Here is a 17656-nt window from a genome sequence, read left to right on the forward strand (position 1 = left end):
TTCCCTGCCTAAGAGTTGGCCGTGAGCGGTTGCCGCCGCCGCCGCGAGGCTGGGTCCAGGCTTTCCCAGCAGGGAATCCAAGGCGAGAACACCGGGTGCCGCCGCTGGGCCGGGGAGGGACTGAAATCAGCTGGGAAGGCGTTTTCCCCTGGGCTGTTACCCTCGAGGACCCGGAGCCGAGGCGGGCGAGGGCGAGAACGGAGTTGGAGAGGTGGCTGCCTCCAAGTTGCACGGGGCGTTGAGGCATTTGCTTTCCGCACTGTTTATGTAGCAGACGACGAGGCGATTTATGCAACAGTATCCTGCTTCAGCACTGCCAAGGCTATGCGAGAACGCGGTCCGGACAGCCTGGCAGGACTCGTGCTGTATGTAGGACTCTTCAGGCACCCCGGGATGCTGCACAGGGCCAAGTATAGCCGCTTTCGGAACGAGTCCATCACGTCCTTGGACGAAGGCAGCCCCGGAGGCTCGGCGGGGAACAAGGGCTCGCCGCAACCTCCCTACCCCGCCCTGGCACCTCACCTGCCGGCTGAAGATGCCACCTTGGCGTCCCAGGAGAGCCCCACCCCACTGTGCACCTTGATCCCTCGCATGGCCAGCGTAAAGCTGGCCAACCCAGCCACCTTGCTGAGTCTGAAAAACTTTTGCTTGGGTACCAAAGAGGTACCTCGACTCAAGCTCCAGGAAAGCCAAGACCCGGCTCCCAGCAGCCCGGCTTCCCCTGAAACCAGTCTGAATAGGGCCGTGCCAGCACCTCCGCCTCAGCGGGACTCTCTGGGGCACAGGGCAACCTCTTTAACTCCTGATGCCTGCCCGCTTCCCGGCCCTGGGGAGCCAACCCCCGGGAGCAGGCAGGACAAGCACTTTCTGCAGCACCTGTTGGGGATGGGCATGAACTACTATGTGAGGGTAAGTCCATTTTCCTCTCTGCACTCCTTCTACAAGGGGCACCTTCTCTGCTTTCTGAAAGGGACTGCACATCACCTGGCCGGGTTCTAGGTTTGGATAAGACGTTGTGTAGCTGGAGGGAGGGGAGGAGGGAGGCTGAGCGTATAGGTTTCCCTACAGATATCTGGCCTGTATTGGAGTCACACAACTTTTGGCTCAGGGGCATGAACTGGTGCTAACTCATAGGTAGTTGCCAGGTGTAGGGGCAACTTCTCATAGAGACAGCTGAGATGTCCCCACTGGACTGATCATTCTGGCCAAGAAGACTCAAGAATTTCAAATCTAATTAGTGATTGAGACCCCATAAATTTTACTGGCCATTGTGTTTCAGTAGAGATTTTTGTGCTAGAGGAATACATGGTGTGTAAGGGACTTGTATTATTTCTGAAAATCTAATTCAGCATTTAACAAACACTTCTCAGAACATGGCTGAGCTTCTAGCCTTGTGCTAGGAGCTAGTCTTAGGTCTTCGGTGCACATTTTTTGTCTTTATTGCCTACGCTGTGCCCACTGGTCCTTGCCCATGAGCTATGTGCAAAATCAAGGTCTTTACTGGCCTTGCATCTGCCCTTTTCCGTTCCAGATCTGGGTAAAAGAAGAATAGAAGATTTGACCTCTGCCCTTCTAGAGCTCACGTTTCAATCGGGGAGACCAACAAATGCATGTGAAATAATAAGCGGACAATATTTAGCAATAGATATCTGGTGTGAGAATGCTGAAGGAATTCAGAAAAAGGGAAAGGTTGTTGTGGTCTGGGATTCTTTCATATGGGAAACCTTCAGGAGAAGGTGCATCTTGGAAGAGCTATCAGATTTTTATTGGCAGAAAGGGGGAGACTCCTGGCAGGGCAAGAATATGAGCAAAGTCCAAATGGCAGGTATCACTGTGGTGGCTGCAGGGGAGCATCACACTGGGCTTAACTGGAGAAGAGAGGGGATGCTGGAGGGTAGTGGGTGATAGAGAGTATGGCTGGCACATAGTTGATGCTTAAACAAATTTGAGTCGAATAAAGACAAATACAGATCTCGGGTAGCTTGGGGAGGAGGGAGCAGCTGACCAAAGCTCTTAATGCCGTATGGGGAGTTTATAAACACTCTGATTCATAAACAGAAACCATCATAGGTTTGTAGGCCAACTATAACTTGATGAAAGTGGTTTCAAAAAGATCAGTCTGTGAATTTATTTTAGATGGACTGAAGCAGGGAAAAATTAGAGATTTGGAGGCTGATAAGAAAGATACTCCGGGAGTTTAGGCACCAGGGGATGGGAACATGGATTAATGTGAAGATGAGAGAAAGGAGATGAATGTAAGAGCCTCTGTGAGAAGCCTCAACAGTCTTGGGTGACTGAGCAGATCACTTCAGATCACAATACACATAACAGAATGGTGAACATTTATTAAGCAGTGGGTAGATTTCTGAGTGTGTTATTGCTATTTATAGAGGTTGTGGATGATTATTGATAAAGGAGTTGTGAGGAATGAAAAATAACTTCAAATGTAAGCCTCAGAATGGGATTGGTGATGTCAGTGATAGAAACAGAATGAGTAGGGAAGGGGGTCATGCTAAGTTTGCTTTCGACATGTTATGTTTAAAGTGATGATATCTAAGTGGTACTAATTTGTGGGTAGCAGTCGTATAAGACTAGCACTCAGGTGAGAAGTCTGATCTGAAAGTAGACATTTGAGAGAGAGCCCAATAACTGTATCACACACAGGCAGTTAAGATCTCAAAGAAGGCCAAATAATGAACAGTGGAAGGGTTACAGTGAGAGCAGGCTAGGGCAGCCTAGGTGAATTGATAACAAAAATCTCCAAGGAAGATAAATTTATGGGACACTGAGCTCTTGCCCTCCCTCACAGTGACACAGCTCAAAATGGAAATAGTTACATGTATCTACTAAAAGTTCGTGGGCAATTCTCACTGGTCAAGCTTAGGCATCTGCCAGGCTGTAATGGAAAAATGTGACTCTCCAAACCCATACTTGGCACCTGCCTTCCCATCACCTAGACATCCTCTACCGTCTGCCTTGCCTTTCCTTCCCTCTTGTACTTCCTTCCACCTCCCCACACCCACACACCTGTACAATTTTAAATGTGAAAGAGTTGCTGTGTGATCTCCATTTTCCTTAGGGAGTGTCGCCACTGGCATTTTAGATGTTTAATGAGGATGCCGACTGTCTTTTCCTGGCAATGATGACTGACCCCAGGAAAAGTGCTGACCCCATGATCCACGTGAATCATACTATGTTGCCAATAGACAGTGACGTGACACCAGTTAACACCTATTTTAGGAAGTCAAAATACATGGAAAAGCCTACTTTATTAATTTTTATAAAACCCTACTTTGAAAGATGGAAGGAACTCAGAAGTTATCAAGTTCAGTGCCTCTGTGAGGAAACTGAAGGCCAGAGAAGTGATTTTTTTTTAAGGCCACATAGGTGAGTCAAAAGGAGAGTTAGTACTAGAACCCAATTGCCCCATGTGCCAGTCTTTGCTCTTTTCACCACAGGTTTTCATCCTGATTAAGATCCTTCTCAGAATTCTTTTAGGTGTGATGTGAACCAATTTTAAAAGGCGAAATGCCAACCTATTACTTTACAGTGAAAAATATTGTGCCAAGTAAACCAAAATTGTGATCCCATCTGTAGGAAAATGCACATAGAAAGATTTAAATCAAAGGTTTCTTGGTGATGATGGAATCAGAGCAGAGAAGCGAGAGAGACATTATTTTTTTTTAAATTTATTTTATAAAGGTAACACTTGTTTATAACATTATATGTTTCATGTGTACAACATTATATTTCTACTTCTGTATACACTACAGTGTGCTCACCACCAAAAGTTTAGTTTCCATCCATCACCATACAGTTGACCCCTTTACCCATTTCGCCGCCTGCCCCTCCCCCTCTGATAACCTGTACTCTGTTCTCTGTATCTACGTGTTGCTTTGTTTATTTTTGTTTGTTTGTTTTTTATATTCCACATACGAATGAAATCATATGGTATTTGCCTTCTCTGTCTGACTTATTTCACTTAGCATAATACTCTTAAGGTCCATCCACATTGTTTCAAATGGCAAGATTTCATTCTTTTTTATGGCTAATATTCCAGTGTGTGTGTGTGTGTGTGTGTGTGTGTGTGTATATATATATATATATATATATATATATATATATATATGCCACGTCTTCTTTATCCACTCATCCGTTGATGGGCACTGAGGTTGCTTCCATACCTTGGCTAATATAAACAATGCTGTGATGAACATCGCGGTGCATATATCTTTTTGAGTTAGTGTTTTGAATTCTTTGGATAAATACCCAGAAGTGACGTTTCTAGATCGTATAGTAGTTCTATTTTAAAATTTTTTAGGAACTTCCATACTGTTCTCCATAGTGGCTGTACCAATTTACATTCCCACCAACATTGTTTGAGGGTTCCCTTTTCTCCACACCCTCTCCAGCATTTATTGTTTGTAGATTTTTTGATGATGGCCATTCTGACTGGTATGAGGTGATAGAGATATTCTTGATGGCTAGTGGACATAGGGGCAACTCTTTTAGGCAAAAGGCAGCCACATATTCTACTCTCTTATCCACATCATGTGACTGCTCCTCTCTTTGCCCAAATTTATTTTATTCATTCTCTCATCTATTGAAAAAATATGTACTGTGAACGAATTATGTGACAGGAACTGTTCCAGGCCTTGGGCATACATCAGTGAATTAAGAGACCAGGTCTAAGCCCTCATGGAACTTACATTCCAGTGAGGGAAGTTGAGCCATGATTGAATAAACAAGTAAATATAATATGTCACATGTAATAAGTGCTAGGGAGCAATAAAGCAGGGGAAGTAAGAAAGGCAGTTATTGGGTAGAGATGGAGGATACTGTATTCTTCCTGGGTAAAAATGGCATAGTTAGAGCTACTTTTAAGTTTGTCTTGCATCTTTTATCTTCACATTAGGGACTTAATTTGCCATCTACTCTAAGTTAAGAGTTGACTTTGGATTAAATATCCTTTTAAAAAGGACTCTTCTTTTGGTCTTATGATGTAGAATCAATTTTACAGCTGAGAATACTTGATGAATGCTGAGCACCTATTTTTGAGTAACTTTCTTTTAAGCTCAGAACTTGAACCCCCTGAAGGTCTCTCAAGGAAGGTGGGCTAGCAAACCATTCTTTGAGAGATACCAAGTTAGAAATGGACAGCCAGACTGGGTCTGGGCAAAGTAGTGAGGTGGGTGAAATCTGTTAAATGTGGCCAAATGGTGACATTTGTTCCCACCATAAGATTAAGTTTCATTTCTTTATGAGGTCTTTCCAAGTCACTTCATCCAGCAACAAACATTCATGTGGAGGTCTCCCAGGTGCCCAACGTGGTCTGTGCATGGTGAGTGTGGAAAATATACAACATGACCAGTGCTCGCGTGTCTAAAATGAGAGGACTGGTCTGTATGGCCTTTAAGGTGCCCCCATCACCAGCATTTTCTTCTTCTTCCAGTTTTATTGAGATATAATTGACATACAGCACTGTATAAGTTTAAGGTGTACAGCGTCATGATCTGACTTACATACATCATGAAATGATCACCACAGTAAGTTTAGTGACCATCCATCACCTCACATAGATACAAAATAAAAGAAAAAGAAAGAAATACTTTTTCCTTGTGATGAGAAGTCGTAGGATTTACTCTCTTAACCACTTTCATACATAATGTACCATCACCAGCATTTGAAGGCACTAAGGCTCCTTTCTCCACATGGGAGGTATTTAAATGTTAGTTTCCTTTCCCACACCCAGTCCATAGATTGCCTACAGATTAATTCAAAGACTAAATAAAGTAGAGGCAAAGAAACTAACCCAGATAGAACTGCCACAGGTAAGCACGGTAGTTCTCACAATAACCCTCTGAGGAAGGCTGTTTTCTCCAGGTGAGGGCACAAAGACCCCAAGAGTTTGTCGTCTACCCTACACTTTACAGCTTACGTAAGTAGCAGGCTGAGAATTCAAATCCAGGTTTGTCTCACTCCAGTGCTTGTCTTCTTCCCACCCTCTCCCCTTACCTCTGAGCAAGTCAGGCAGTCCTGCAGGTTCGTAAATAGAGTAGCACAGATGAAGGACCACGCTGGGCAGGAGAACTTTATTATAGGACCAACCCATAGAATTTGTCCGCTTGCATTCATTTGCATGATTTCAGTCTCCTCACTTCAGCCTCACCCAGCCCAACCGTTTCCCCAGACTGTATTAGTGTCCTAGGGCTGTTATAACAAGTATCACAAACTGAGTGGCTTATAACCAGAGGCATTTATTCTCTCTCAGTTCTGGAGGCTAGAAGTCTGAAATCAAGCTATCAGGAGGACCATGATCTCTCTGAAGGCTCTCAGAGAGGATCCTTCATTGCCTCTTCTAGCTTCTGGGGGCTGCTAGCAATCCTTGGCATTCCTTGGCTTATAGATGCATGGCTCCAGTCTCCGCCTTCATCTTCACATGGCTTTCTCTCCTGTGTCTCCAAGGACACCAGTCATTAGATTAGGGCTCACACTACTCCATTATGACTTCATCTTAACTTGATTATATCTGCGAAGGCTCAACTTTCAAATAAGGCCACATTCATAGGTTCTGGGGGTTAAGACTTCACCTTATCTTTTAGAGCAATGCAATTCAACCCTTAACAGTCCCCAAGAACATTTACTGCAATGTGTTTGTCCACAGAGACTTTCTTGGGTATTGGGCTCATCAGCTTTGTGTGCAAATATGATCTTTTTTACTTCCTTTGTAAATCTCACGGTATAGTCTCACCATCCTGAAGCTGTAGACTAGTATTGTCTACTGTCTATTGTCTACACTAGATGTGGTCGATGGTACTACAAAGTTCTGTCTGCCCCAAGTGTCTTTTCTGCAGGAGAGCACTGGTCTAGGAATTATGAGATCTGGGTTAAAGTAATGGCTCTGACACTAGCCAGCTGTGTGACCTGGGACGAGTCATTTCACCTCCTCATTTTCTCATATTTAAAACAAGAGTTTGAATAGAATGCTGCCTAAGATCCTGAGACCCCAGGTCTCCTTTCCCACTGGTCTGAAATCTCCTTCTATTAGGATCTCTTTTCTGAAGGAAATAACTTTTCACATCTTTGTCTTAATAGAGAAGAGATGGAATGTCCTTAGCACCCTCTTACTAACACTGAGTTGGCTTTACCAGCAAAGCAGAAACATTGCACTGGCCTGGGTGCAGGTGGTCAACATTTTAAGAGAGATGGTGAGATAGGAGTCACATGGAACAGCATCCAAGTGTGGGATTCCAGGGAGGAGTGGAGGGCGGACAGGTCCAGGGGGCGGGCCAGGGTGAATGATGGTGGCCGGCACTCCGGGACCGTGGCCTAGCTCACGTGGTCTAGCTGGCTGGGTCCTGCTGGGGCTTGGTGTCCAATCTGAGGTCTGCAGGAGCAGCAGGAGTTAACCCTTCTCTGTTGTCTCTGGACAAAAGTGATAAGAGAAAAAGGCCCTGCCACACACATAGGCAGTCTGGTAACTCTAACCTTGAAAGAGGAAGATTTCTAACCCTGGGAAACCCTTGAAGAAACTGTCCCATGGTTTATGCAAAATAAAGGCAGACCTTGGTGGTGTGGATCAGGTGCCCACAGCTAATGGAGGTGCTTTCTGCCTCTGCTAATTTCCCTTTTCTCGAAGTTATTGGTGGTTAAAAGAGACGTAATACGGGTGGGAGGAAATAATTCCAGCTAAAACTGACAATTTGGCATGGAGGGTATTATATTTCCTTCCTGTTTCTTTCTTGAAGTAGATGAAGAAGTAGATTCTTCTAGAACTTAGGAAAATCCTGGTAGGTTTGACCTGTTGTTCCTATTCTCTTTAAACTCTCACACATCCCTTGATCTGACCAGTCCTTGACCACCCCTGACCACTAGAGCATTAACTGGAATACAGAGTTTCAGAGATCACCAGGTCCAAAACCTTCATTTTGCAGTTGAGGAGAGAGGCTCAGAGATGTGAAGTGACTTGCCCCAAGCCACACAGCAACTTAGTGGTGGAGCCCAGACAAGAGCTCCCAGTTCTGTCTACAACACTCTTTTTTTTTTCTATTGAAGTATATTTGATTTATAATGTCGTGTTAGTTTCAGGTGTACAGCACAGTGATTCAGTCATACATACATATATATGTGTGTGTGTGTGTGTGTGTATATATATATATATATGTATAACTGATATATATATTCTTTTTCAAATTCTTTTCCCTTATAGGTTATTACAAAATATTGAGTATAGTTCTCTCTGTGCTATACAGTAAGTCCTTGTTGGTTATCTCTTTATATATTGCAGTGTGTATGTCCAACACTCTATTTTCTGCCCCTATCTTGCTTCACCTTCCCTCACTCCCCAGAGTAAATGCGCTATGTCAAACATGTCTACTTGATTGAAATGTTGAGCGTATGTGTTTTTTTAAACACCAGAATAAAAACTTTTTTCTAATAGGAAAACTGTTTTTATAAAGCAGTGAGAAGGAAAAAGAGAGCAAGGAAGAGTGGCAAGGAGGCCAAAGTGCAGTGGCTTTGCCAGTTTTACCCTTTTGTTTATGGAGGTCCCTGTGGGTGGCAACGTGTCCACGTTGGACCAGGACTTGTACAACATGCATGGACTGGCCCCGTTTCATTCATCTTCCGAAACCCTTTGGGGTCATTTCCTTAATGTGGCTTTTCCTCTCACTTCCATTTTCATATTACTTTAAAGCCAATACCATGTCATCACATGGGTTGGATTGAACCAACCCTGTTTCCCAATGTGACAGTCCCATCACGAGGAGAGTGATCTAAATGATACACACAGCTCACAGGGCAAGGCCATTTCACAGTTTCTTCCCCAGAGTAGGAGTATGAGGTAGCTGGGGTCTCTTACCCTCTCCTAAGAGATACAAGCTTTGGATCTCAGGGAGGTCTGGTCAGATTTGCAATGAAGTATTAAGATCATGGTGACCAAAAGATGCAGGCCTCAATGCTGCATGCAAATAGCTGCTACATGAAAAGATTGCATCTGAAACAAGAGAGTTTTGTGAAGGGGTATTTGGAAAAGTCAAGAGGCCTCAAAGAGCTGGATTTTTGAAAACATTTATTGGGAGCATCATATGAAAATTTACTGATAGCATAGCAATGATGATAAAAAAGTATAAATTTGCAACCATTAGCTCGGGTGTACAAGGGATGACATTAAAATATATATATATTTAAAATCACATGAAATCCAACATCAAGCCCTCTCTTGTTTGTTTGACAATACTGTCAATTTTGATCACTGTTTGTCCCCCAATCTCAGGATCATGTAATGAATCAAGGGGCTTATTTTGCACCCCTAAATGAGGGAAAGGTCTCTGAGCTTCAGTTCATTGTTTATCGATGGTCCCCTAAAGGCAGGAGCACCCCTGCATCTAGACCTCCATTTGTCCACTAGGATGTTTACTCATTCTGGGAGCCCCTTCTGAGAATCCAGCCTCTCTAGCTCCCCCTCCAGCCATTCCCCTCCAGAGGCCTTGTACTTCCCTGGAGCCTGGCCAGGATGCAGGTTAGGGGTCTGTAATGCTTAGAGGCCCACCAATATCAACCACCCATCGCCTTCCCATTTATGCCCCTGAAGAACAGGGATGACAGATGACTAAAGCAAGTTCATGGGAAATCCAGAAGCAACCAGCAACCAAAGGGGTGTGATCGTGAGAGGACACAGCACAAGGGTAGGAAGGAGAGGGCAGACATTTAAGGCTAAGGAAGGATGGAATGAAGTTGAAGGAGCTGCTCCCATTTGTCAGGGTTAGACATTGGCAGCCAAGGATTCTGAAGGAAAATGAGGCCGAAGGCAGTTCTTGGGAGGAATTGGAAATCTTGTTGCCCGTGGGAGGTTCATGGGATTGAGAGAGGGAGGGAGAGAGGGAAAAGAATGCAGAGTACAGGCAGTGCCTACCCAGAAAAGAATCTGGAACACAGAGGTCATAAACCAACAGTTTAGCGATATATTTTGTTTGGCCAAATTAGAAAAAAATTTTCTCTGGATTAGTGCCAACATTTAAAAACGAAGACATTCCATATAAAACTCTGGATTTCTGGCTTCTTAGAAGAGCTGGCAGCACCAGGCTGACCACATGTCAACAGATGACCAGAGCTGGGGCCTGAGCCACGGTCCCACCCAGTTTCACTCACTTACATCACCTGTCTGCCCCCCGAAGGTGGCTGAGTTTGCATACCCACCTGTAACGTTATCTTTCATTTTCCAATTCAGAATACCTGGGAGAGAAGCTGAGAATGTCTTCTTCATGGGCAAAATAGCAGGGCTTCTTTCTTTTATGCGGGGCATGGAACAGAGTACTGGGAATGGGTGAGACCCAGGAGACCGGGATCTGGCCTTCTCAACTCAGAGAGCCTCTTCCCATCCTAACAAAGTTGCAGAGTTTTCAAGAGTGGTGGAGCTCCAGGACTAGTACAGGCTGTCCCTATTTTGTGAAGATGTGTTAGGCAAAGTTGGTTTGTATATCAGTTCTTTGTTACAATGAATTTTCCCAGAGAAATAATGTTAAAGGTTGATAAAGTTTTCTCATCTGACTAGGGAGAGGATTAGATGAAGTTGTATACGTACAAAGCTTAGCGCAGAGCTTGTCACATGGTAAGTCCCAGGTGGAGGGAGGAGAATGAACTTTCAAAGGTCTAGGTGTGCCTCTGGGCAAAAGAAATCTGAAATAGACTAACTTTGATTTTGGCGTTTTACCACCTCCCTTTGGCATCTTTTCTCCCGGACAGTAGTGCCACCCCCATGGAACTTTCTTCCCTAAGCCTTTCCTACAGTGCTCACCAGGGCAGGCCTGCCCTCTTCTCTAAAGTTGCCTAGTATTCCTTTACTAGTCAGCATTCCTCTTCCCTCAGTGCAGCAGAGGGAAAAGCATTTGCTTTTGGAAAATATTTATAACTTCATCGCATCTTCATTGTAGTATTCCCCAAAGTTTGCCAAGAGCCAACTAGATCAGTCAAAAATACTTGCTAAAAGTGCAGATTCTCTGCCCTCCCCGTCCCCATTCTGAACTTGCTGGATCTGAATCTCTGAGGCTGGGGCCCTGAAACCTGCATATTAAACAAGCTTCCTATGCACAAATTTTCTGATGCACAGAAAATTTGGGAACCTCTGCTGAGTCCAGTTAGTACGGTAGTTCTCAGCCAGGGATGATTTTGCCACTCAGGGGACATTTGGCAACACCTGGAGACATTTTTAGTGGTCATAACGGGGGAGGGGGAGGAGGCGCTACTGGTCTTTAGAGACTAGAGGCCAGGGATGGGGGCTAAACACACTACAGTGCACGGGAGATCCCCCCCAACACAGAATTCTCAGGCCCGACCTGTCAATAGCACTGAGGCTGAGAAACCCTGAGTCAGAGGGATGAAGCACGTAAACCTGGGCTGTGCATTAGGAGGTAATTGTGACTAAAAGAATCAACACCTGCTTCAGCATTTAACTTGTAAAAATCTAACCTAACGTAGTTCTAATTTCCTCAGGCTTTCTCCTTTACCCTCTCTTAAATCCACAGAGTCTCTAAAATTACAGTTCACTCTCTTACCTCCACCCAAGCAATACTCCTCTGGCTTCCATATTAGGATCTCAGATGGTGGGAATGAGAGTGGGGGGGGGGGGCTACGTTGTTATGACTCAGCTGTACATCAGGTATGTCCACATTGGCAGCAGATTCGGCCTTAACTCAGGTGTGCTCTGGGCTAAATGGCATTTATAGGCTAAGTTGGTATCCTAACCAGGGTATCCTACCATTACTTGTACCTTCATTTCTATAGGGAAATGCCTTCAGGGTTTTAACAGCTAACTTACAAGTAGATTTTAAGAACCGAGCCTGTCTTGGATTGGAAACTTCCTCTAGTTAGAGGGAAGGAAGTGCCAGAAAGCAAGCAACTTGAGCAAAAAGTCTGTATGCTGTAAGTGTAACCGCAGAAATTAGATTTTTCCCCTCAGTGTCATCAGAGAATAATTTATATGAATCATTCATTGGGAAATGGTGAATGTATAATTCTTTTTTTTTTTTACCTAGTGCCAACTCCAGGTCCTTGAAAGACATTGTCCCTCCCTGTCCTCTGTTCTCAGTATGGCTCTTTTTTTTTTTTAACGTCTTTATTGGCGTATAATTGCTTTACAATGGTGTGTTGGTTTCTGCTTTATAACAAAGTGAATCAGCTATACATACACATACATCCTCATATCTCCTCCCTCTTGCATCTCCCTCCCACCCTCCTTATCCCACCCCACTAGGTGGACACAAAGCACCGAGCTGATCTCCCTGTGCTACAGCAGGGCTCTTTTAACCCTGGACTCAGGACTCAGACTGATTCATTGACTACAAAGTTCTGTTTCATAGTGAGTTAAGTGATCCAAGGTCACAGGGCTCATGAGCGGTCGAGCAAGGGTTACAATTCAGGTCTCCCGACTCCCAGGTCAGGGCTCTTTTCACTACCTTTTGTGAATAAGATGTAACCTTGCATAAGGAGGTTACAGTATGAAAGAAGAGCAAAGGTGTCCACAAAAGTTTCTGTAATATAAGGCAGGGCATAATAGATGACACCAAAGTGACACGAGTAAAATGTGTGGGAGTGCAGGGAGGAAAGGGGACTCCTTTGAGGTGATCATAGAAGGTTTCATGAAGGACGAGGCATCTTAACTGAGTCTTGAGAAATGGGTGGAGTTTCCATAGGCAGAGATGGAGGAAGAGCATTATAGGCAAAGAACATGACAGGGGTGAAGGCATGGAGGCAGGAAAGTGGAGGATGTGTTTGGAGAATAGAGAGTACTTGGATCCGGTTGGACAGTGTGTTACGTATATGCTGGAGATCAGAGCATGGGCTGGTGCTATAACAAATATGTATAGTATCTGACAAGTTGGGTTCTCCAACAGGGAACTATTGAAAGTTTTTTGAATAGGGGAATGACAAACTCGGAGGTATGTTTTAGAAAGATTATATGGGCTGCAGTGCTCAGAGAGGACCCAAAAGGAGGGATGCTGAAGAAAGGAAGCCCAGGTGAGGAGCGGGTTGGGAACAAAGGCAGTGGCGATAGAAACAAGGAAAGATGTGAGACCCACTTGGTGAGGAAGGGCGGAGGCCGGAAGGGTTTGGGCGTCAGGGGTGAATTCCATTTCACATGTGCTGCTTTCAAGGTGACCTCAAAGCATCCAGGTGGAAATCTCCAGAAGAAAATAGAACGGTTAGGACTGAGGAGAAATTATTTTTGTTGCTGTTGGCATCAAGGCCCAGGGAATGGACAAGGCTACCAAAGGGAGAGTGTAGAGCAGGGGGGAGAAGAGGGTTTTGGGGATGCCACATTGAAGTATTCTGTGGAGGGGAAGGAAGAACAGGCCTTGATGACAGAATTAGCAGCATGCAGAGCAGGATGGAGAGAGGACAGGGTCATCTAGGGAGAAGGAGGAGAGAGTTTCGGGGAGAGAGAGGTTGAATGAAAGAGTGTCAAGCCCATGGAGGATTCAAGGAAGATGAGAACTGAGAAAGAGCCATGGTCTGTCCTTTCATCTTCTTACTCCCCCTCTCCGCTAAGGTATTCAGATTCAACTGTTGCAAACCAAGCACAGCGTTGGATGCCCCACCCTCCCACTCCCTCCCCTTGCCCTCTCAGTGAGTGGCATCTCCCACTTGTCCAAGTCAGAACGACTCACTCTGTCATACTCCACACAGCCTGCAATGATCAAGTCCAGTCAGCTCCACCTTTAGGACGCTTCTCATGCACATCCATTTTTCTCCACCTCCACTGCAGTTTCTACGGTGGAGACTACAGTAGGCAGCATTTTCAGACTCAGTGATCAACTTCTGACGGAACTGTTTGATGAGACACACTTTGCGAAACTCTACTGTTGTAGCTTTCAGTTGAAACTGGGAGATGAATAATCATAACATGAGGTGGGAAATGATATACACCTATAGAAAATAGTCAGATACATCAGTGTACTGAACTCTTAGAGGCAGAGACAACTTCTAGCTGGGTGGTCAGGGAAGGCTCCCAGGGGAGATGGCATTTGAGATGGTCCCTAAGGTTGGATAGAAGTCCAACCACAGGGACTATTTTTAAAAAGGGTACTCCAGATGAGGGGATGTAGATAAGGAAATATAGGTTATATATAAGAAAGAGCACTGATTTCAGGTTGGCTAGAGTAGAGGCTGCTCGGGAAAAACCAGTAGATAGTAAACTGAGATTTGAGCCAGATTATTATTATTTGAGCAGGCCTTAAATAGCAGGCTAAGGAGTTTAGAGGTTGAAGCAGAGGCATTAGGATTCATTTGTGCTAGAGAAGGGAGTGACTGGAGGTGGGGAAGCCCTTTCAAAGTTTATTACAGCAATAATCAAGGTGAGAAGTGTCTATATTAGGGTCTTGATAGAAGGAGTGAAATAAAGAAACACTGGTAGAGACATTGCGGAAGAAAAATTTGAAGAGGGCAGAGAAGGAGGGCAGATTCCAATCCAACCTGCCTGAGGTTTTGAGGTAAAAGGCTTGGGGTGGGATGGGAGGACATGCCAGTAAAAGACACGGAGGATGACAGGAGGAGAAGCAGAGTTGAGAGGGAAGGTAAGAGGTTCAATTGCCAACACGTGAAGCTTGAAGTTGCTGAGAGTTATCTAGACGAGAGGGAGGTGTCCTGCAGGTGGGCAGAGTTGGGGAGAGCATCAGGCCTGGTGTGCACTATGTGAGTCAAGCCAAGCAATTGGGCGTCCTTATCTGACAATTGTCCCAGTAAGGCAGAGAGAGTTTAGGTGACTTTTGAGAGTGGTAAAGAATGGAGGGTTTCTTAATGTTATATAGTAGAAGGCCCCTTCTCTGATGAAATGTTTCACGTATACTTTTGACTCAAGTTAAAATTATATAAATGTGCTTTTGTGTTGTAGAGTCCAGGCCTTTTCTCTCAGTTTTATACATACAACGATTAATATCCCTTTTCATCATTCTTGCATAAATTCTACTCATAGAATTTATATAGTTCCTCATCTACATTCCTCCTTTCAGTTTTTTTAAAGTGAGGTGAGTTCTCAGAGACATCTTCAAATCAATCTGAGTGCAGAATCAGTTTTATTTAAAAAAATCTTTTAGAGTTGTCTTATCCACATCTAATTTAACATTATTATTATTTTTTAAAGTTAATTTTTTTTTTATTTTTATTTTGGCTGTGTCGGGTCTTCTTTGCTGTGCGCGGGCTTTCTCTAGTTGTGGTGAGAAGGGGCTACCCTTTGTTGCGGTGTGCGGGCTTCTCATTGCGGTGGCTTCTCTTGTTGCGGAGCACAGGCTCTAGACGTGCGGGCTTCAGTAGTTGTGGCACGCAGGCTTAGTAGTTGTGGCTCGCGGGCTCTGGAGCTCAGGCTCAGTAGTTGTGGCACATGGGCTTAGTTGCCCCGCGGCATGTGGGATCCTCCCGGACCAGGGCTCGAACCCATGTCGCCTGCATTGGCAGGTGGATTCTTAACTACTGCGCCACCGGGGAAGCCCAACATTATTTTTAAAAGCATCTTGTCTCCATAAAGTCTTTCTAAAGCTTTTGACTTAATTTTTAGATAAATTATAACCTTTAAAAATCATATTTTATCATTTTGTTTAATATCTACTTAGATGATGTGATTTCAATAGGAATTACAACTTCCATATGCAGGTATGGCACAAATACAACGGGGTTCTTGGTCAGTCCACAATTCAAATGGTGGCAGCAGAAGATGTGGACATTCCAGTACCCTGCTGGCTGCAGCAAGTTAGTTAAGTGGCAACCAGTTAGCAGAGTTTTATTGTAGTATTGTGTGTTAACAGTACAGCAACTTGGTTTGTTGATATGTCTCACAATGCATTTCCAATTTTTGTCATCACATAGAAACGCTTTGTTGCATGGTTGTAATCAGTGAGCATGTTGTCCATTCTACTTTTTTTCCTACTAAACTTGACAACAACATCTTGCCCTTGAAGAGCAAACAGCATTTAATGAATTCTGTTGTACTTAGTCTCCAAACGGTTTCTGTTCAGGGAAAAAGATGTACAGAGAGTGTCCGAAGGCAAACTAGGAAATAAAAACCACAGCTAGGAATACAGCAGATATCCTGACTACCCATGCAGAATCCCATTCAAGACCCTGTTTTTAAGAGATGAAACTGAATCAGCAACTGTAAGGGTATCTCTGGGGATGGAAGTTTAAATTTAGAAACCCATCTATGGCCCTAAGCCTTTCCCTTTATAAAGAAAACCAGAAAACACTTGGGGTTTGAGTTCCCCTCACTGTTATCAACATTTTTACCAGCTTGAGACTAAGAAGGCCCTCTTTTTTTTTCTCTTAATAACATTCTGCATTTTATAGGGTGCCCTTTGCATCTCCATGTAATTTTGTAAACATTAAACAAATAGAATAAGTTTGTTACAAGGGCAGATGTAATTTATTCTCACTAGCTTTTGTTTGTCACTTGGAAAAAATACATATCTTTCTCAGGTGCAACAACATTAAGTATTAGAAATATGCTCTACCAAAAACCAATTTGACTTTACATAGCTATTTGTCATACTCAACAAAATGGATATATTTTAACTCTTCTTTGCTTGGTGCTCGTTGGGATGCAAAGGCTTCCCGGATTGTGGTAAATGAGGTTGTTCTCTCATCTGTATTTTTTAAAAATGGAAAAGTCAGGACTATAGTAAGGAAAAAAGAGCTATGAGGACTAACTTTTCTGAGTTCTTTTTGTTTAATCGAATCTTGTTCTTTATTGTATTTTGTGCAATGTCAAAGGTAAGGCATACTCATTTTGGGAAAAATTCAATGCAGAAGGTTAAAGGTGAACACCCCTTCTGTAGGGTAATTGCCACTCTTAAGTTTGTTTTGTATTCTCTCAGACTTTTCCCCTAAGCATTGCATATTTATGTATACACACAGACATACTGTGTCCACGCATACTTGTTGACACAGATGAAGATTATACCGGACACCCTGTTCTGCATCATGCTTTTTTTGTCTCTGACTGGTAGATCGGGGCACCCTCCTGTGTCAGTACGTGCTGTGGCAATGTAGTGTCCCAGAGGAGGGGCCATGCTTCTGGTCATTCCTCTATTGAGAGACAATTCCTGGCCCTGAGAGGGAGACCTCTCCTTTCCTGCCCTGTTCAGCTTGCTGTCTTCTGTCCCTAAGCTGCTCTCCTCACCTGCATAGCTGCTTGCCCAAGCCCGGTTCCCCGGGAGGTGTTCCCTTGGGAGACCCAAGGGGATCCTGGTCCTCAGCATAGGGACATGCTCTTTCACTTATTCTGTAGCTGGGGATGCTGAGATCCATCAAGACAGACCATTTCCCCAAGGAAAGTGAGAGAGACTTAACTAAGATTAGCCACCTTGCAACAACTCACCCCGGTGTGTGGCAGCATGTCTGTCGATGTGAGCGTGTGTGTTGTTTTGGAAAGCAAAACCTGTGGTTTTTGTCTGATGTATTTCTATTAGAGAATAACACCAGAATTAAATAAATTCAGGTGTGCCTTTTTTTTTTTTAATTTTTATTAATTTATTTATTTTTGCCTGTGTTGGGTCTTCGTTTCTGTGCGAGGGCTTTCTCTAGTTGCGGCATGCGGGGGCCACTCTTCATCGCGGTGCGCGGGCCTCTCACTATCGCGGCCTCTCTTGTTGCGGAGCACAGGCTCCAGACG

The 17656-nt window shown here is 44.1% G+C and overlaps 1 protein-coding gene across 1 annotated transcript in view; it reads left to right on the forward strand.

Moving 5' to 3' along the window:
• Positions 1-273: 273 nt before the first annotated feature.
• Positions 274-17656, forward strand: part of SHC4 (SHC adaptor protein 4) — a 132931-nt gene continuing 115548 nt past the window's right edge. Inside the window, exon 1 of the mRNA XM_061180330.1 lies at positions 274-909. Coding sequence (XP_061036313.1) covers positions 325-909 — 585 coding nt within the window. The 5' untranslated portion in view covers positions 274-324. The remainder of the gene's footprint in view (positions 910-17656) is intronic.

This window comes from Eubalaena glacialis, chromosome 2, assembly GCF_028564815.1.
Source record: "Eubalaena glacialis isolate mEubGla1 chromosome 2, mEubGla1.1.hap2.+ XY, whole genome shotgun sequence".
NCBI lineage: Eukaryota > Metazoa > Chordata > Mammalia > Artiodactyla > Balaenidae > Eubalaena > Eubalaena glacialis.